Source organism: Ammospiza caudacuta, chromosome 2, assembly GCF_027887145.1.
Source record: "Ammospiza caudacuta isolate bAmmCau1 chromosome 2, bAmmCau1.pri, whole genome shotgun sequence".
Classification (NCBI taxonomy): domain Eukaryota; kingdom Metazoa; phylum Chordata; class Aves; order Passeriformes; family Passerellidae; genus Ammospiza; species Ammospiza caudacuta.
In genome coordinates, this window is record NC_080594.1 from 87,507,215 (window position 1) to 87,529,340 (window position 22,126).

Consider the following 22,126-nt stretch of genomic DNA (forward strand, 5'->3'; position numbering starts at 1 on the left):
TTACTAAGATACCAATATTAAGCCATTTCATGTTCTTGGAGGATATGTGATAAGCATTTTTCACTATTAGCAACTGCTTTGACACATAGGTAAGCCCTGCACCTTTTGCAAAAACACCATGGGTTTGCTACCACATGCAGGCATTGATTTGTCCTGACATTGAATCATGTCCTGATTCACAGGGACTGAGATATCAATCACATAATCTTCAGCTTTCTTACTCAAATACTGAGAAGGTGCAACCCTGCTAGGGTAAGAGCAGCTGACAAAATCCTTAGCAAGGCCAGAGTTAAAAAAAAGTAAAGGGCTAACTTCTTAAATGAGTTGGGACGTTGGAATATGACAGAGTACAGGGTCAGTGAAGCCACAAAACAAGCACTGAAAACTACAGTGTATCACCTGATTTGTTCAGAAAGGACATAAGGGATCCTTCTTCAAGATTCATACTGACATGGTAGACCAAGAGAGAGCCATTCCCACATCAGTGTGATACATGGACAGTCAGTCCACTATCAAGGTTAACCCATTATCAGGGACAGCAAAAAGAGGATCTTTAGCATAGGAAATTCTTTGTCATCTGCCAAAGATCCTGTAAAAAAAACTGGGCCAATCTGGATAAATGGTGGGGATAACTGACCACAGTGCATGCTAACACCATTTTGTGTGAACTAAAGTGAAATGGAAGAGTTCATAGAAACAGAGGGAAACATCCCTGCAAAACTCCTTCTATTCAGTCAACAGTGTTTCTGCAGGAGTCTAAGCTCCTCCAAAGTGTTTCTGCAGGAGTCTAAGCTCCTCTTAGTCAAGAGAGTGGGGAGATAGCTCTGATCAAAACATCAGGCCCTGTGTGTACACCCAACCTGGACTTAAAAAAACAGCAAACAGTAATTCATTTACCTTGAACCTGTTAGTAAAGAGATCCATCCTGGCAACAAGTTCTTTTCTGCTATAAATTCCCTGCAGCCCCAGAAGACACTTCAAGCGCACTTCAGCTTGCTGTAAGACAAAGAGAAATTGGCTAACAGTAAAATACATGTATTTTGTTAGTCACCATCAGCATTTACAGCATGTAAAAAAGAGCTCTTTGTGGGTGCCTACAGCAGACTATCCAAATGCTGCCTCATCTTCTTTATCAATGACATCAGTACCAGTTTGTTTGTGTGCACACACACTCATCTCCCTCTCTTACACACACACAGAGGAAGCCTGCAGTGAGCCAAACTCAAAGGTAACATCAAAGTTTGTGTATGGCTCCCTAAGAGCCATACACAAAGAAACTCTCACAGACCACTGTTAGTAAAAGCAACAGAATACAAAAGATACAGGGATTGTGCTATTCATCTGTTAAAGATACAAAGACAGGAGTATGGATGGCCTGCTTAGCACAACCAGCACTCTCCCATACATCAGACTTTGCTTGCTTTTTGTCAACAGCTGACTGGGACAATTGCTAAACACAGACAAGGAGTCCAAGAAATTACAGATTTCTCTAGATTCCCAGAGGAAGAGGTACAACTTAGAAATGCACTGTGGATTCTTATAGAGTCAAGCACCATGCCTTCTCCCTGTTTCTGTTTTACACTAGAACATGATATTTTAAGTATTGTAGGGAAAGGGTTGTTTTGAATTCAGCCTAATTAGTTAATTTAGGCAAAATATATTTATCCATACAAGGTGTTATTTCATACTATTGCTATGCTGCTTCATAGATGCCTCAAAAAGAAATCTTTTCCTTAGCCAGCTTTTCAATTAGTTCATGCATATTGTTACATCATTCAAAGGAAAAAGCTTTAAATAGAACTGGGAAAGTGATTTTGATGATCCAACATAGAAAAATCATGTGTTCTGTAAATTTATAATGCTAAGCATATCAGCAGAGATACTAAGATGAACTGCAGGCTTTGAATCAGTCTCTTCATATTTCTTCCTTAATTCCTCTTGCTAACAATAGTAGTAAGAATAAACATAGAAATCCAAGAAAGGAGACCACCTACATACAGGCTATCCATTGCTACAAGTTCCTGTTCACCTGCTTAGATGGAAAGCCAAGGATGATACCCAGGGGCAGGCTTTGACTAACAGCTCTGTTTAAGACAGCTTTTTGCTAGAAATATAAAGTGAAAGGTCAACAGGTAACAATATACACTGTTCTGTAATCTGCCCATGACACACCAGCAGTACTTATTCTGTATTATATTTTAAAGTCTCTGAGGAAGAGACTGCTGCCCACACCTGCTGCTTCCTACTGCCACAGAACTCACTCACAGACAGCCCCAAGGTGGCACCATCACTGCACACTGGCACAAACTCAGCTCAGCCAAGGTACTGCAAAGCTGGCTTGGTTCTTTGGTTCTTTCAGTTGCCTTTGGTTCTCTGTCACAACACTCTGCTTGTGAATAGGGACTGAAATTGTTTGTGGGCAAAGGGACAACAGTGTGCACTGGTTTGCTGAATGGTCATACAGCCCCTGGCACACACCTGGAAATGTCATTTGCCAATCAGGTGGAGTCAAGTGTAGGTCTGCAGACATAATGTTAAACACATTAAAGTGTACATCTCCCTTCTGAGGTTTCTATCCAAAAGCTCTCAGTCACAACCCCACACATGTATGTTCCTTTAAGTGTTGAGAAAATTAACTCTAGTAAATAGAAACATATAACTACTTCTGTGACTACTTCTGGTATTTTTCCTAAGTTTCCATCTGCATTTTCCTTGCTTCTCCTTCTCAACCACCTCACCTTTTCTAAATTCAACATTCCCCATAGTTTTGGAAGGATGTGAAGTAATGTTGAATGATCAAGGATATCTCACTACCTTCAGGTTCTTTCAACAGTAGCATCAGCAAACACAAACACCCAGCCACTTACTCCCCTCATCAGAACTACCATTCTAATCTCAACAAAAAACCTGCCTGTCTGGTGCTGCAAAGCCGTGACAAAGTGAAGGGGAATTATGTAAGCACATTTTCAGGATACTCTGAACACATACACTCTGCCTCAGCTGTATCATAGCACATTTTGATCCTGACCTGATGACAGAAAACATCAGTAAAGTGGTGGGCAGCTCTAGTGACCTCTGAGAGCTCTGCACAGGCTCCAGCACTGCTTGAACACATTCAGTTATGAGATTTCAGCCCCACCACTATCACAGAGATGGGGCCAGTCAATAAACCTTACAAATACAGGCTGGGACCTGGATGGTTTGATAGGACTGCTGGGTCAACACTTCCCAGACTATGAACTGGGAAGGTCTACTTCTGAGTTACTCCTGGATAGCAAAGACAACCCAACTGTCATTTGAGGCAAAACAATTTTAAAAACTGCTCTCCCTCCCCAGCCTTCCCAAAAAAATCCATGACAGTATATAAAAAACACTGCTGCCCCTGTTGGTGCTCTCATTTTGAAATCAGGCAATTTGCAGTAGTGGTACTGCAGCCACCAATAGTGGCACACTACCAGGTCTCAGCCAAATGCAGAATATGGAAGACACTCCACTTCATCTCACTCTGCTTGCATCTGCATTGCTTTCAGATTAAAAAAGCCTACTTCCAGTTCTACTTCTTTTCTACTTCCAGTTTCCAGTAAATGGCAGTGGGTGAGCTGTGTGCATTAATTAGAGACACCAGCTGTTAATCTTCACTGCAGAGTACTGCAAATGAAGACGCATCATCTTCAAAAAAAAAGGCATTTTCTTTTGAGAATTCTCCAGATAAAAAGATATTGTGATCAGATAAAATGCATGCAGGAACAAACGACAGTTCCCGACTATTTGTCGCCCTAAAACCCCAAACGCCACCTTCAGAGGGAGGGCGCAGGGCGGGAAGCGGGAGCCTGGCGCGCCCCCTGCTGGCCCCGTGGCAGAGCGCAACCCGACCCGCACGGCGCGAACATCGCCCGCAGCCGGCACAAACAAATCCCGCGGGTTCCAGCATCCGCACAGGAGCTACAGGCGCCTTCAAAGGCGGCCTGCAGAAGTACAGCGTGCCGACTTCGCTAATTAGCCGCTCCCGATAAACATTCCTATCCCCCTGAAGTCTCTCATGCTTTCTCAAAGCAAGAGAAAAGGAGTTTTTTCACAGAAGCACAGAACAGTCAGGTTGGAAGGGACCACAATGGTGCACCTGATCCATCTGGTTGGTCCATCTGGTCCAACCTCCCTGCTCAAGCAGGGTCATCCCAGCACAGGATTGTGTCCAGATAGCTCTGAACATCTCCACTGAGATGCCTATGACCTCTCTGGGCAATCATCTCTGGGGAACAGTCACCCACACAGTAAAGTTCTTCCTCAGGCTCCAGTGCAACTTCCTGCGAATCAGTTTCTGCCCACTGCCTCTTGTTCTACTGCTTGGGGTTTGAACTCACTGACTTTCTTTTGGTTTTTTTGCTTGTTTGTTTTGGTGGTATTTGGAGGAGTAGCAGGACTTCCTTTAAACCTTTCAGAAGTAGCAGGACTTCCTTTAAACATTTTCTGTATCTGTCTAACTCTATAGGAGAGATGCAACATTGAAGACTATTCTACTACAAGAGAATAGTAGTAGACAATATTTATTTTTTCATTCTTTATAATAATCTAAACAAAATGTTCAATGTCCATCAAGCCTAAAAGCAGAACTTCAGTCAACATCTAACCTTCTCAAAAGATATGAGCCATTTTACATTTCAGACATAACTCCCAATTCAGTGACATATAAATATAACTGCACATACAGGGATTCACACAGAACTGGTGTTATTTAGTGTTAAAATGGCTTTTAAAATATAACCTGAAATGGGGAAGAAAGTAAATTCTTATTGTACCACGGCAGTCTTAAACATCTACTCTCAAGAATTTAAATGCTAGGATTCTTTCAAAAAAATTAAAATTAGAAAACTAATGTACTGCCCTAGGCAAAAAAAAAATTAAACTTTACCTTATCGTAAAGCATCCATCCAACATATTTTAAGTAGCTGTCATTCAAAAAAGCATCTGGGTATGTTTTAATCCAGCTGCCAATTTCTTCCATGCAAGTTGCTCTGATCTCGGGGATAACATCCCTGTGAAATTATAAAATTGTAATATTAATACATTAAAAATTAATTTTAAAACCAATTATGTTATTTGCAATATTTTTATGTTCCGGAATTTCAAAAGCATGTATAATTCAAAATATTCCAAGTATCTTCATATTAATGTTATAAGTTACTCTTCAATCAGTACTTAGACCACTCTTAGCCACAAACTATTTTGCAATTCTGGATATCTTCTCATTCACAAATACACTGCTCTACAGCCAGCAGGAAGAACTGAAAGAACACACTAGAGAGGTCCTTTTGGAAGCCCAGATTCTTAAAAATAATTTAACTGCTACACTTTGCTTGACACCATCAGTGCCTCCAGGATGTTTAACTTGATTCTCCTATCTGTACAACCTGAGCAGGAGTTTCTGGGGAATGCAGACACACGTCACAGCTTTATTTTCACTCTTACCGGTAACGGGTTAGAAACGTCCCTTTGAAAATAGCATTCATCATGTTCTGTATCTCTAGAAGCTTATGCTCATACTGAAATACAAAGAGAACTGAATGTTAATATTAGTCCCACAATTCACTACACATGAAAAATTTTCATCAGGGCCCTTAGAATACCACTGCGATGCAAACTGCTCATGTTTACATGTGGTACCAACATAAAATGAGGGGGCTATATCTGCACTAGCAACTAACCTTTTTATGGCTACATCCTGAGGAAAGTATAACAACTGCTAGCCTTGGGAAACAAGCTACTTGTTTGATACAGTGAGTCTTGATCTATCAGAAATCACACAGAAAGATACAGCACAAAGCGATCCTCACATACTTTTCATGTACTCAAACAGAGATGGAAAAAATGCAAAGAAATTTTCAAAATACACAACAAGCCTATTAAAAAACTGAATCCCAAAAATTTAGGTAGGAATTTCTAAAATGCAAGTCACCTAATAAAAATATTCCCTCATCCACAGCATCAGGAAGGGTGACAAGTTTGGGTTTTCCCTCCATCACACCTATCTCCTCTGTCTTTGAGGATAAGATCAGACTTACAATGATACTAAAATATCCTGTCTCACCCAAACACTCCTCTCCACAAAAGGGGTATTGTCTCAGAGAAGCCCACAGACACCTAAAACTCAAACCAGAGGTAAGTGATTCTAAGGTCAGGAGACAAGGAACTATACCTGATGTTCATTCACCAAGTCACCCTCTCCCTCAAACCACAGTTATTTTTTACAGTTACAACTCTGCCTCTGAGAGCTGAAAAGGAGCTGTCTTTGAGCAGGGAAGAAACAACAGAAATTGAAAAGCAAAAATTATACAGGACATCCCTGAAGTTCAATCCATTTTTGTGGAATGCATTACTTACACAGAGATGACACTTTGTCTGTGTCCCTTTTGATTCACTGTTAAAACTTGGGCTTGTAATTTGTACAAACATATACAAAACTGTACTTCCACAACACCAGAGCTACTGAGACAATGAAATTTTTGTGTAAATCCATATTTGTGTGAAGATCAAGAGCTAATGATGCCAATTTAGAAAAGCAACCAGTAGGTGAGATATCACAGGTTGACAGTCCATAGGGCAATTTTTACTTTAGTCATGTTTGTACCACTTAATCCAGCCAGTCACACCTGCTCTGCACCTTGCATAAAAAAAATATATAAACCTCAGAGAACTGCAGGGACCCAAGAGCAAGCAGCCAGCAATCCTTTTACACTTTCACAAGTCTCCCATACAAGACACTTCCCTAACCTCTTTCCTTTTTCTCTCTAGCTGATCAAGTCTGTAACTGGTCCTCTTGCCACTTAGCCTCTTCTTCTCCACCTCATACAATCTTTGAGCATTGTGCTTGTTGACATCAAGGTTCAGATGGACACTTACAACTGCTGTCAGAAGTTTCATTGCTAAAAAAGAAACAAACCCAGCACAATTAGCTTAGCTCAGAGACATGCAGCATAAATATATTCACCACTTTACCACAAAAAGGATATGGTTAGCCAAATCCAGCTTATATAGAAAATATGAACACGACTAGATTATAGTAATTTGCTTTAAAATACAGTGTTTATTTTAAAGGCAGACAATGATCAAAAAAGGAAAATTAACTTCTATTTCTGGTGATTTAGAACTTTTGGTCAGAGTTCTGGTCAGAAACGTAATTTACTGGGCAACTCTCTTGTAAGTTTATGCAACTCTGACTTTTCTGCAAGAGAACCTAGAATTGTGGAACAGCTGATTGTTGGTAATCAAAAAGAAAAAAATTGAAAAAACAGTGAGGCTGGCTCAGAAATTGCTGGGAATCTTAATATACTACTGGAATGGACAAAAATCCACATTCCTTTAAGGATTGCTGGATGATTTGAACAGATTTCAAGTAAGTTTTTTGAGCCCTCAAAGTAAACAGCGTACTTTAGAATAAATTATACTTTAAGTGCTCTTTGAACAGTAAAGAGGGTATTTACTGGCTTTTGGGGAAAAAAGTAGTAGCTTTAGTACCATCACACTGCATGAAACAAAAATGTGTAATAAGCTATGTTCTTTTCTTGCACAGAGACCACAAGAATAGCAGCTCTCCAAAGGAAGCTTCTTAAGGTGAAGCACCTACTGCAACCTCATCACATTAGTTAATGGAGGGAGAGAAACAACAAAAAACTGTGAAAAATCAATCAGTTACTGAAAAATATAATATTCAAAACAGCAAAATTCTGAAGTCAGTCATGTCAGGCATTAAAGATTTCTTTATAAAGAAAAATTATGTTAGATCTATCATATCTAAAGCATTCAAATTCAATTCAGATACACATGGGAACAAAAAGTTTATATTATGGACATTCATATAACATACACTAGGAGGAAGGTACTCTCAGTGCATAAGAGAACTGCTCCAGTAAATAGTTTTTCAATTTAGAGCAGTTTTGTTAGTACACAAGTCAAGAGAACTCAGCACCTCTAGAGCAACTCTGCAAGTGATTTTACCTGCCAAAGTGCTTGTGTGCCTGAATGCTCTGACCATGGAATCTGCTAACCCTGTAAGCAGCGAGATGATGGCATCCATCAAGTAGTTATCATACAGGATGCTGCACTGGCACTGCTGCACAAGCACTGCAATGAATTCACAGAAATTGGCCTTGAACTTCTTCCAGTAGGGCCCTGTTCTGATCAGCGGGTAGTCTTCATTGTCCTGCACAAGAGAGACAAGTTGAGAGAAAACACACTAATTAGTTCTGCTTGTACATTCCCATATCTCCCACTGAACATCAGAGAGAGTTCTGCTGACAGACAGTTTCACTTCATCCCCCATAACTTTTTCCATTGTTAGTATTCCAAAGTAGGGACAAGCAACTAGGATACAAGCAAGCAGAGAGAGAAAATAGCTTTATTTGAGCTACACTGTCATCACTGTCATAACAGCTCACTTTTGAAAGCAATGTAAGCAAGGTAACTGTGAACAGACAAGAGGGAGAAAGTGTGGGAAGGCAGAGCAGAGTAAGTAACTTTCACTGGCATAAACCATGAGCACCCCTGGCTTATTCTACTTTCTCACAGGTAGCAGTGCTTCCCCACTTCCCTATCCTTCCTCTTCCTGCAAAAGTAAGGTAAAATCAAGGCAGAAAATGAAGTAAGGGAAAAGTGGAGATAAACAACTCTGGCATGAACAGGACAGGACTGTTCTCCTCAGCAGCACTGCCAGCTTGAGCAGTTTATCAGGCTAAAGCTCAATGCCAAATACTCAGTCATTCACCTATACCGCCTGCACCTGGGTCTCCAAAAACCCCCACAGAAACAGTAAGTGAGCAATACCTTTGACATCATGCAAAAAGCAAATTACAATAAAAACATAAGTGTCCACAGTATGGTTGATACTGCCAAGAGGAAAGCAGACAGAGGGAAGGTGAAATGACTTCTCACACGAAATAGTGGAAAGTATACTAGACAGACTTTGTAAATGGCAGCCTCAGACAGTGTGAACATTTCATGTACACCTCACAGATCCCAGGAACGGCTCAGAATATGAATTTGCATCTTTATAGTTTCCATGTGTGAGTGAGGTCAAGGAACTCCAAAACTTCACTCACTGTGGAAAATCTCCTCCTGAAGGCTGGCCACTGCTCAGCTGTCCTTCACCAGTGGGCAACCACCTTCTCAGCCCCATTCTAACACAGCATCACACTCAGCATAACCTCCCGTGCTTCTGAAGTACACTTCATGCTCTTCTCCTGTAACTATGTTTCCAATGCATAGGGACTGCTGCTTGCTTTAATGAGAAATGTCAATACAGAATGATCACAGGGCTGGCTGCAACCCAAAGCACATCAGGAATTTGGAATATGCTCCTGACCAGGCTGTAAGAGTCAGTTCAGAGCCTAACAGTAGCAGCAAGTGCCAAAACAGAAAGGTAAGTTTCCAGCAAGCCTCATTTAGTGCTCCTTGATCATGACATGGACAGTAGAAAGACCATCTACAACTTCAGGAAATACCTACTTTATCACCATAGCTTATTCCTCAATCTGAAAATTAGCACAAAATACACAAAGACTTGTTACTTTTTAAGAGCATTTCTACTGCCCATGTTTTTCACACTGGGATACTCTTTAATGGTAACACGCACGCTGTAACCATATACACAACATGAGGGGCATGCCACCTAAAGTGAGGCACCTAACTTGGGATTCCCTTAGATTCCTTTCATAAACAGTAGAGAGATAATTCTGCTTCTAGAAATCAAGTCAGATTAGACCCTTAACACAGGTTCTTCCAGAGAACTATTCAAATCACTCAACAGAGTGATGTGAGCTCCTGCTCTGACTGAACCAGAAAATGTTTCCTTCTTTCATACAGAGTCTACAGAAAGAGAGGAAAGTCCAAATGAAGTGCCAACAAGGAGTTCAGATAAATTCCCCACAGAAAAAGCTATACTACAGTTGTGGGAAACAACAACAGCCCTACCATGTCCACCGGCCAAGTAACTGTCAGGATCCAAGGATAGGCCATGAATTTCTTATACTGCAACCCAGTTTCCTGTAATGCAAGAGACAAAATTTTGAAATTTGGTTGTTAATGAAATGGCACACACAATTCATAGACAAAAGCATTTCAAAACATGCAACATATTTCAAAGGCCATTAGAACTTCAGCCAATGTGTGCTACAGGCGGCCCACACAAGCCAAAATACTACAAAAAACCTAAATCCTTCTCATCTGGGTTTTGTTGGTTTTTGGGGTTTTTTTTTACTAACCAATGACAGAAGAAAGACACACTTTTTATATAAAACCTGAGTTGTCTTGTTATGAATAGGAGACAAGTTGTTTACAAATTTAGAAGCAAACATATACAAGGTATAACCCCCATTATTAATTCTAAGATATGGCTCCACAGCAAGTCTAAGTACATAACCCTTTTCAACGTTTGGTACCTAGATGTAAAACATCTAAACTCTAAAAAAAACTTTCTGAGCTTTTCAAATTAGAGAAGAATGTTTTCAGCACTAGTGCAACTTGATTCAAGATGTTTTCTGCAATTATTCCAAAACAAAAGGCATTAAATCTAGAGTTCTTTATCAGGTTCAGTGAAGCACAAGTATTTCTGTCCTCATCTAGCTATACAATTAAGCATCAAAGTTAACTCTTCCCTTCCTAAATGTCTAAGCAACAAAATGGGAAAGGAAAGAAAAACCACATAAAAACAAAGAACTGCAAGAAGTAAATGTCACAAACAGGAAGAAAAGCAGAAGAAACAGATTATCTTAAAATAGAAGAAAAACAAAAAATGGTGTCAAGACAAGACTGCCTCATCACTGAGGAATACCATGGTTCACAAAGATGAAATAAATGCCTCCATGACCCTATTAAAACCAGTCTCTGCTTCTAACATCAGTACAAGTTTTCACAGAATTACAGAAAGACTGAAATTGAGAGGGACTCTCTGAGATCATCTAATCCAACCCCACCTGCTCAAGCAAGGTCAGCCAGCATAGGCAGCCCAGTGCTGTGTGCAACTAGCACTTCTGCTCTCAACCCCTGGAAATGTGGTTAGCATAACTAATGCAATTTTAAGAGCAAGCAGCCCTTCTCTGTGACCAAGCAGGTCACATATTCATTCCCTTTCCCTCATTACCAGGCCCTGAAGGTCCTGTGAACCAAGCAGACAAATCAAACAGATTAACTTCCCTCCCTCACAGTCTCACTGTTCCTGGGCGCCAGACCAATCACTCCCTTCCTTACCAAGCCTGTAGATCCCAGGCATTCAGCCAGGCAGGTGGTGGCAATGACCCAGTCAGAGAACAGGGAAGCATCACAGCACCCAGAGCATTGTCAACAAAATCAAGGTACTGCAAGGTCTAACTGGTGAACTCTGACCACAACTCCTACTGGACAATGAGACCTGAGCTATATTATACATTCTATATTATGCTATTATATTGATTCTACTTATAGAAATCCTGTGCCATTTTAATCATAAATTCTGCTCTATACTAATAATAACATACTGTTAACAAATAAAGCTTTAATTTTTAACTACAATTGGTGCCATCATCATTCTGTCAAGGATCCCTCAAAGTACACATCCTTTCCCTCAGTGTCAGGTGATGCCACGAGCAGTCAAATAATATCTGCAGAGACTCCACAACCTTTCTGGGCAACCTGTTCCATTGCTTGATCATTCTCTCAGTAGAAGTTTTCTTGTGTTCAGGTAAAATTCTGTCCATTTTAGTTTGCACCCACTGCCCGTCGCTCACCATCTCACTCCACACCACTGAGTGGAGCTGTGCTTCCTCCTTGTCCTTCTGTCACATCAGGTATTTTATGGGCCAGATTCCTTTGAGCCAGCCTCTTTCCAGACTGAACAGTCTCAACTCCCTCAGCCTCTCCTCATATCAAAGATCATAAATCATCTTTGTGGCCCTTCACTGGCCTCACTCCAGTAAACCCATCTCTCTCTTGTTCTGCAAGGTCCGAATCTTGACTCAGCACTCCAGATGAGTCTCAGTAGTAGGAGCAGAGAGGAAAGATCATCCCCCATGACCTCTTGGCAATGCTCTGCCTAAGGCAGTCCAGGAGGCTGTTGGTCAACTTTGCAGCAAGGGTGCATTGCTGGCTCATGTTCATTTTGTCACCCACGCCAAGAGCTGCTTTCCAGTCTATCAGCCCCCAATGTGTAGTAGTGCACAGGGCTATTCATTCCCAGGTTCCCAGGCCTTCCTGTTGTAGAACTTCATGAGGTTCCCCTCTGCCAAACTCTCCAGTCTGTTGAGGGTCCCTCTGAGGAGCAGAACAACCACCTGATTTGGCAGCTAATCCTCCCCATTTTGCATCATCTGAAAATTTGCTAAGACTAAACTCTGCCTCAGTGTCCAGGTCATTACTAAATATGTAAAACAGCATTGGCTACAATATCAAGCTGGGGCTCAGCACTAGTGACTAGACTCCAACTGGACCTTTTGCCATTGATCATTTCCCCACAGGCCTGGTTGTTCCACCAGTTTTCAGTCCAGCTCACTGACCACTTAACTAACTCATACTTCACCACCATGACCATGAGGATGTTAGGAATTCTTTTCTTTCCATACTGAACTCTATTAACATTTCCCACTAACATTATGAAGAATTCTAAGAGGAAGTACTGATGCAAGGATGTAGTGCTGCAATTAATTAACTGAACAGCAATGCCATGGTTGAATCACTGAAATAATCAAGAATGAATCCTCTGAATGCTAGAAACAAAGAATAAAAATTCAAAGGCAAGATGATGTTAAGCAAATATCTGGCAATATTTTCCACTCTCGTTACTACTTTCACTATTACTGTCATTAGTTTTTAAAAAATGTTTTTGAAATCCCAGTAGTCCCATATGGCACTCCTCCTCGACTAACTTAAACCACTAACTTACAATTCCATCTTATGAGAGAACTCTCTTTACAGAGCATAGAGAATACAGCTTCTAAGGCAACTGCAGAACCTGCCTTTTTGCCCATGAAGACAGGTGAAAAAATTACAGAGCTGTGGTATTTCCAGGCTGATGGTAAAAGTAATCACATCTCTGTCAGAGTGCCTGCAGTATCATGACTGTTGTTCAGGGCTAATTTAGTTGGCAAAGAAGTGCCAGACTACTAATTCATATGGCTAGACACATAGAGGTTCATTTCTGTCAAAAAATTAGCCCAAGTGCTACTACACTTCTAAAATGAAGAAAAACATGTTGGCAAATTCATTCTCTGTGGGAATTTCTACAGCAGCTGGTCTTTGAGAGATGCTCAATTAAAACAAGGCTGATGGCTGCTGCTTGACAAATCAATTCAGAAGTGACAAACATAAGGGAAAAAAGCATGGAAGAAACTGTGAAAGCACTGCAGAAAATTTAACGTTGCCACAATTAGCCAAGGAGCAGTCAAGCAGTGAAACAGCATTGTAAAGCTATGTGCCTTTCTTAACAATCCCCAAGAAATTAAATACTCACTACTGCTTTCACAATTATCTAAAAATCTGAAACACATTTTTCTTCTTTCACATGATGTAATACAGTTATTAAAAATCATAATTGTCAGTAAAGCAGAAAGAACATTTTCAAATAAAATATCAGCTAAAAATATCTGAATTAATTCATCAGTAATCCATATTACTATTTTTTAAAGGACCTATCAACCAAATACCAAAGGAGCCATTTACCTGCTGCAGTGCTGGGTTATATCTACCTCTATAAAGTCATTGCAGTCAGCCCTAGTAAAACTCTCAAAATAAAACTTAACTTAAAAAAAAATCTGCTGCTGCTGCTAAAATGGGTCATGATGACAACAAATTTCTCTTGCAAAAAACTATATTTATTTTACTAAATTAATGCAGAGCAGTAGTAATGGTACAGAGCTCCTGATAAGCAACAGGAATTCCATCCAGGCTGGCTAATAAGGTAGAGACTATTGTTTATATAAAAAAGACATGCAAAATTAAAGTAGCACCTACCTTATCAAAGGTCTCTGTCATTTTTTGCATGACATCTTTCTTGTACAAACTTTGAAACATCTCTGCTGTTACCATGCCTAAAAAAAAGTAGTGTTTTAAAAAGAATTACTCACAACTCTATAACATTAATCAAGTCCAAACCACAGTAAGAACTTTATTAAATTTAGAAACACTGAAGACAGGGGAATTCTCTTTTACGTATGTACACTGGTACAGGCAACATACACAGAAAAAGATACATAAATTAATTTATAGGAAAAAATATTGATGAACCAAAACTGAAATTCCCATTAGAGAAGTCTGCTCTGTGCTGTCTGGAAAGGCTGTTTTCTCTGTTCATTTATTTACTTCAAGGATTGACTAAAATTTTACCCACAGGTCAAAACTAGTCAAAACCCCCAAAGTATTTCTCATAAGCGAAGGCATATTAGTCAAAGACCTAGAGGGGGAAAAAAAAAAGAGATATGTAAAAAGTACATTTCTAGCTGCTTAAATACACTCAGAAGTTTCAAACTAATAGGACAGTCTTCTTAAATCTCTTACTTGCCATCCTGAAGCATTTCACTAGCAGACTGTCCCCAGAAGGCAGTGCTTCAATGTTTGTTATGAAACAGACAGCTTCACAACTCTCTAGCAAAAGCAACTGCAATGAGGCAAGAGACTGCTTTTCTAGCCACCAAAGCAGGGAGCTGAATCTGCTAGCTGCTTATTTTCAAACAAGGACACTAGCAAAACAAAAGATACCAAGAAATACAAAACAAATGCCAACTGAAACACTGGATTTTAATTAGAACACTCATCAAAAGCACTGTCCCTATGTGAGGATTCTCCAAAGCAATGTGACATGCCACTTCAGAAACCTGACCCTGCAAACCTTGTTCAAATACAACTCTCAGAGCTGGAATGCTGCTAGCACAAAGAATTTAACCAGCAGCATTCTTTTCTATTTTGCCTGCCCATCTGGAGTTCGTCTTAACGAACAGTACAGATCATAAGTTCATGATTTACTGCAGAGAAAAACTCCATTTCAAAAAGCACACTTCAAACTCCTCTCACAGACAGTGGAAGGGCTGTGAAGAAGGTAAATTACCTTGACAGCCTGAGCACTGAATGAAGAAGTTGATGAGATCCAGAAGTGCCACATTCCTGTCTTGTTTATAAGCTTCAACCCAGTCAACTACTACAGACTAGAACAGATTAAAGAAGCTCATTAGTCAGGAGATGAAGACAGTTTGCCACACTCCACTGAAGATACCCACAATAAAGATAAAAACTAACACTGCTCCATCTCCATTAAATTACAAAACCAAGAATAAACTCCAAGCAATTCTCTTCCATTTCTAGTAGTTCTAAAAGACTCTTTCAAGTCTTAAACTGCTTTAGACAATGTTGTTTTTCACAGATTCTATGCTTCCTGTTAACAGGGAAAATTACCACAGTTTTAATAAATGTAATATAAAGAAAAATAAAAAAGTTGTCCTCCTGAGTTCTTGATTGCACTGAGGTAACAATTTAATTTAAAAACAAATAAATAAACACAAACAACAAAAAATCCAAACACACATTTAGCCTCTGCACCATCTAATTACTACTAAATCCTACCAGCAATTTACCCTGGAGGTTCTCTTTTTCTCTAGGACTTGATTTGTGCAGTAGGTTTGAAACAGTTCACACACTAACATAAGGCAAAAAACTGCTCCAGATTTCATTTCTAGGGCAGTACAGTCTACAGCCTGTAAGTGACATGGGTCTCCTGGGACAAGCTTTCCAGGCTTCAACCCATCAGTAGTTCCACACAGGTCTAATAAATTCCAGCAGCAACAGAACTCAAGCCCTGCTGCCTTCCCATGATGGTTGGCATAGCTTGGCATAGCCAAGCTCTTCAGACAGCTCTACAGAAGCTACCCCAGCTATAGCACAAAGGTTTCACATCCAAAATATAAATGCACTTTTCATGCATGTGCACACACACACACACACACACTCTTTGCTTACAAACACTACTCACCAGAGACATATCTATAACTGTACATAAAAATATGTGGGGCTCCAGATTTTCAAACACATATACAAAGATAATAAATGTGCTTAAAGAATATGGGGAGGTAGGCTTCCTCACATTGAAGAAAATTGCTAACTGTAGAGATGAGCAGGGAACCTGCCTATTATACTAGCTGCTGGCAAACTGCATTGGAATGAAGGTAAAGGATTAATAGTACAAGGCAAGCACAGGGGAGGAAAAAAGGAGGAAAAAAGAAATATGAAAAAAAGGAAAAAAAAGAAGGAAAAAAAGATAACCTGATTTTTCAGAATTCTGGACAACTAAATTTGCTATTGATGAATCTCTTCCACATTTTTTTAAATAATTATCTCTTTGTATATTAAGGCATTGTAGACTGGTTTAGGTAAAATTTCCTTCCTCTTTTTAAACATCTGACAGCTACCTCTTCACTAATTTACTGAAGCTGCAAGATGTTCTTTCCAAGAGCCACCACACTCACAGCAGTTTTCCAATCGAACATGTTTCTTCCCCAGCTAAGCCAAAATTTAAATGTTCCACATTACAAATAATGGAAATGACCACTGTTTATTACTCTTTCCTCCACCAAATGCTTTCAGAACTCAGTGCTGGGAATACCTGCATGGCCTGCTTCCCCATGCTAACCACTTCAAACAAGGTAACTGCCTCAACCACTTCTCCATTCTGCAGCTGGCTCACTCTTCTGCTAGCGGGAGAACTCCTCCTGATGTTTTCACACTGCTCTCGGACCTTCCGCTTCTCCCTCTGAAACGAGTCAAACACAGTGTGTGAGAAAACACAATACAACAGGCATTCACAGACACCAGCTTATTTCACTCTTACTGTAAACACTTCCCCAGGCTGCACATTTTATGCCCCAAAGACCCCAACAATTCCTTACCAAATTTGACCATACTAAAAGGAAATGAAAGTAAGGATTTACCAGTTTGAATTTTACCCATTTTAACAATGAGTCATAAACATAGGAAGATGTAACAGGAAAGAATTTTTTGCACAGTTGCACACTACCCAGAAGGCAGTTTTCAGCGGCAGCTGTCATTTCTGAATAACAGAAAGCAAGCACAGAAGCTCTTCCACATCTTTTCCCTCACAGGTTAAACTGACTACCTGCCAATTAACATCGGCTGCACACAAAGGAAGAGCCATGCAGAAATGAACTGACCACTCAAAAGCCAGCATTGAGGCTTTGCTGCCAATGGAATTTGAGGGTCAAGCTGTATCCAGTGACCAGCTTTAAGATGCATTGTAATTGCTGCATGCAGTACTCAATTTTGTAACAACTGAATGAGACACAAAATAAACTCCACAATTTAAAAGAATTAAAACTTTAAAAAGTTTTTAAATTAACTTACTGGTGTTTTCAGGTTGCCATTTCTCACACAGGTGCCATTCTGAGCAGGAGACTCAGGCACAGTCTCATCATGGACAGCATTCTCTCTAAGGTGCAATAAACATATTGAAGGAGTTAGCAGCAAGCACTCAGGACTACACACTTCAGGATAAAGCCAGAAGAAAAGCAAATACATGCATTTTAGGATTTTTAATTTGTTGTTTGGTACTGGTGACATTTTTTCACTAAAACCCAAACAGCTAACTTTAAAAGCACAAAAGAAATTTGGGGCCTTTTTCAGACTACTGGCTTTCCTGTAAGATATGCAGATAATCAGAAAACCAGCTAAGCTATCAAAGGTATCAAGGAAGTATAAAGTAAGTAAATGAAACAGAAAGCTGATGTTGACTTAATGCAGCCTTTGTTGACTTAAGAGCTTTGCACCATGAACCAGTAACATAAGTAGGCATTCACTCTGTGGGTGCCCTAAGCTAAACAAAGCAGCTACATTTGATGTGTTGACATTTTAAAATGAGAAGAACCTGGTTTACTTTGTTTATTAAACATGCCAAAGAAAAAAGACACACTAAAAACTTCATTTTCAAGTCATTGCTAATATCACGGAGGAACAATTGTATAAAGAAAGATGCACCTTCTGGGAGATCTGAAGCCATACATTTATCTGCAATGAAACCATGCCATTTTTCATCATTCCCAATGCTAACAATGTGCTTTGCCAAAGGTCATGTTTGAGTAGACGAGCTGGATCCCACTTGTGCAGCAGGCCCAGTACTGGAAGCTGGCTGCAATGGCCTCCTTTAAACTACAGTGGCCAGGACATGAAGCCAGTTGACTTGTACTACAGGAAGGCACAGAAAGAAAGTAAATATGAGAGTGTACAATTACTTCTGTTTTCATGACACTACTGCAACAAGAGCGTGTATGAACACAAGTGACCACTTTACAAACAAAGAAAACCAGTGTGTTACACTATCAGATACAGTCAACTCTCCAGTATCCAGAGTGGGCAAACACAGATGGAGAATTAACTGTTCTATGAATGCAGAGCCAGCTCAACTCCACCTAGGTTTATCAATGCCAGATAAGCATTTTTATCATTCTTTTTCCCACAATTGTTTTGCAAACAAATTCTGAGACCGAATAACATCAACTGCAGGACCAAGGTCCCAACATTATTTTGTTGGTAAGAGCAGACAAGTTTTATTTAAACATGTCTCTGTTTACTTTTTTAATCTACTGAGACACTTCAAGAATTGATGTAGAATGAGACTTCCAAAGATTCCTATAAAAATTCTATAGAAAAATAAAATTGCACCAAAATATATAAAATTTCTAAATACAATTATGCATATGCTTACCTTCTCTACAGAGAAATGGAAGTTAAATTCTGTTTATTATTTGCTACAGAAAAGTTCAAAACATGCCAGTGTTTGATAGATGGGAGGAAAGAAAATAACTCAGGATGAACCAATCCTTATACCAACTGTGCGGACTTCTGCATGCGAAGAGTGGGATAAACTATAGCTCCCAGCGCAGTCAGTATTCTATAAGAAATCATTCACAAAATTTTTCAATTGTCTTCTTTGATTTAAAATTGCAAGCCACAGAGATTAAGTAGCCCAAGTACTACCAGAGACTTCCCAGATGAAAAGAACAAACAGCAAGGGACAGCAATATGCATTGCTTCTCTGATGCCAGTTTGCTCTTCTCAGATCCTTCTACAGACCACAAAACCAAAAAGAATCCAAACATGTTTGGCAAGGAGCTGTTTCTCCTATGTGATTAAATCCTTCCACTCTTGATTTCAAAGCAGAATGCATCACTGTGGGGCTGGACTAACAGGTTTTTACTTGCACTGTTTCACACGAGCTGCAACTCAGGTGCCAGCCAGCACTGCAGTAACATGGGTTACCGGTTTCTGCATTGTACCTCAACATAACACCCAACCCACCTTCAAAACCTTTTCTGCAGTGTTTACAAGTACTATTTAGCAACTTACTCCATCCCAGAAAGAAAATAAAAGCACTGCATTTGATTATAGCAACTATATTTGAGTCCAAGTTGGTTTAAAACATTTAAATAATTCAAAAATCAGAACTGCCACAGGACAGTTCCGTCAAGGACTTGTCTGATCACGTACTGCTTTTACTATCTCTGTGTAGAACATACTTCTTTGAAGGTTTAATTCACACCTCTCCTTCCTAAGAACATTCTGAAGGACAGCTCTCTGGATGGTATCTATTGGCCTTGTGCTACTTGTTTCATTTCTTACGCCAGACAAAATATACTTGTAGCAAAAGCGGCCCAACAAAGTAAGGAAAAGGCACATGGAGCAGCACGTTACCAAAGCTCAGCAAAACCTCCAAGAGTGGGAAGACCACAGACCTACAGCTCCCTCACTGTAGGAGAGAACTGTAGGTCTGGGCCAAATAAAACATAGCTGGGGTGAAACCTTTTACAGTAACTGGTACACATGCAACTAAACATCTATCTTAAGCACTCAAGAAATATAACTAAGCACTAAATACTAGTATTAAAAAGCCATTTAGTTTCTGAACTGTTTTGGTTATCAGTGCACTGCAGCACATAGCTATGCCTCAGGAAGCCCTGGCAACAACAGACAACTTACATAAATGTAGAGGTTGTTTTTTAATCCAGGTACTACTAATTTTCATGTTTCTCTTTTCTTTCTCTCTCTTCTTTTTTTCTTTTTTCTTGGTAGCCTTTAATACTGGTGCTTCCAGTTAGGCTATTCGTGAGGCAGGTACAAACATTTGCAGAAACTAGACCAGCACCTAGAAACTGAACCCCATGAAACCACTGAGCAATTAAATGGGATATTTAAATGGAATTTTCATTTGCACAACTACATTTCTGTTGAAGAAACTGTTAAAAGAATTAAGACATCCTCTTATTCTCTTAAGCAAAACATAGGTATTACTGTATCTAGCTGGAGGAAGACACGGGGGTCACTTCTGCAGTGATCCCTATGTCTATCTCCATTTAACATCTCAACTATAGGAGTGCAATGGTAGGTTTGACAAATTTTGAACTAGCTGTTGTTTTTTTTTCCTCTCTTTGTTATTCTACACTATGTTGAGCACTTTGTATGCATACATTCACTGCCTCATGCACTGGAAGAAACAGCTCTCAGCCATTTAGTTGCTTCCATCAGCAACCATTAAGAAAGCATAAGCAGAAAGCCATTTCTGTTTCCACCTTTATACTCTGTTATGTATGGCTCAGAGACTCATTTTTACCTTGTGTTCATGCCACAATGTTGTCCTTTCACTAGCACTTGAAGTATTACTTATCAAACACTTTAAGCATGAAGGAAGCCAAGTCCCACATCTAATCCTCAGACCCAATATTACTGTGATAACGTCTGAATTCAGTTTTCTTATCTTGTAAACATTTAGAATAGATCTGGTGACTCACACTTGAAAAGAAAACATATCTTTACCAAAGAGGCAATATATTCCTTTTGTTGTGTAAAAGGAACAATTAATCTGTGCTACTGAAAGAATCCTACCTGTAAAATTTTAAAATTATAAATTTCAAAACAACTGCTTCATGTATTAGAACCAATATAAGAAGCTCCAATAAGCAACTGCCATGTACCTGCCTAACACCTCTGAAGGTAAAAGGCTGGTTTCAGATGAAACATACTGGAATGGACATATGGGAAGCTATATCTATCATCATGGACTACAACTCTCAGCCTCCATTAGAGCATAATGAAGCAAAGCACACGGAGCAAACAGGCCCAGAACACGAGAGGATCAGAAAAGACCAGGCTGCAATGAGTTCAAAGCACACAACAGCGGACATCTAAGAATGGTTTTGTTTGGTTCTTTGAAACCAAACAAGAAACACCCAAATGTTGTAACTTTACCTTTTATTTATTTATATTTATTCTAGTGGAACTTCTAGTTGCCATTGCATAAACAATTATATGAATACTTTATCTCATCTCAACAAACGACTTAGAAATACATTATAAAAGGAAGAAGACATGATGGCTCCCTGATAAAAACAACACAAAATATACAGAAGCAATGCCCCCAGCAACGCCTACAGGAAGCTTGCAGATTACTTAGCACTCTTCCCTCCCAGCATCCCCAAATTCTCTGATGAAGGGAACACGTGCACTGACAATGAATCTGCTCCCTTTTTTTTTTTTTTTGTAAGGTAGGGTACACATAGGCACTGTAGTGAATAAGGCACAGAAAAGCTTGCAAAGCCAAGCTCCCTGTCATAAACAGCATAAAACACTACACTAAGGAGATGCTAAATAGTAGACGAAAGGAAATTAGATGAAGATATTAGTAACAAAGCACAATGCAGAGCAAACCCCTTTTTTCCCCTTTCCCCCAAGGTGACACACCACAGATTGCCGCGGTGTCTGCACACAAACCCGAGGGACAGCACCCGAATTTACCCACACATTTTACAGACAACCTGTGCCAGGTCTTACTTTTGGCTGGGAAGGGTACTGGCTGCGTTGGGCTCCGCTATCATTTCCGCTACATTATTTCAGCAGCACAAACAAACTGTCACGACCTCCTGAGGAAACTTCGCCGAAATCGACAGTGTTAAAAACTTAACAACCCTTCGGCTTCTGCGGGCGGAACAGCGGCCGAAAACTGTCAAGAAAGGCACACAAAGAGACTTAATTCCACGCAAACCAGCCCAGAAACAGCCCCCGCTCCATCCCCCGCCCGGCTGCAGAGAAGGATGAAACAGAAAGAAATGAAACCTAC

General features: G+C 39.8%; 1 protein-coding gene across 1 annotated transcript in view; it reads right to left on the reverse strand.

Moving 5' to 3' along the window:
• The window catches only part of LOC131554959 (cohesin subunit SA-2-like), a 57,854-nt gene that overhangs the window by 35,537 nt on the left and 191 nt on the right, over nt 1-22,126 (reverse strand). Inside the window, exons 2-12 of the mRNA XM_058800598.1 lie at nt 21,841-22,009; nt 17,365-17,449; nt 16,610-16,756; nt 15,062-15,158; nt 13,972-14,048; nt 9,964-10,035; nt 7,993-8,197; nt 6,769-6,920; nt 5,467-5,540; nt 4,910-5,033; nt 898-996 (exon numbers count right to left, since the gene is read on the reverse strand). Coding sequence (XP_058656581.1) covers nt 898-996; nt 4,910-5,033; nt 5,467-5,540; nt 6,769-6,920; nt 7,993-8,197; nt 9,964-10,035; nt 13,972-14,048; nt 15,062-15,158; nt 16,610-16,756; nt 17,365-17,449; nt 21,841-21,884 — 1,176 coding nt within the window. The 5' untranslated portion in view covers nt 21,885-22,009. The remainder of the gene's footprint in view (nt 1-897; nt 997-4,909; nt 5,034-5,466; nt 5,541-6,768; nt 6,921-7,992; nt 8,198-9,963; nt 10,036-13,971; nt 14,049-15,061; nt 15,159-16,609; nt 16,757-17,364; nt 17,450-21,840; nt 22,010-22,126) is intronic.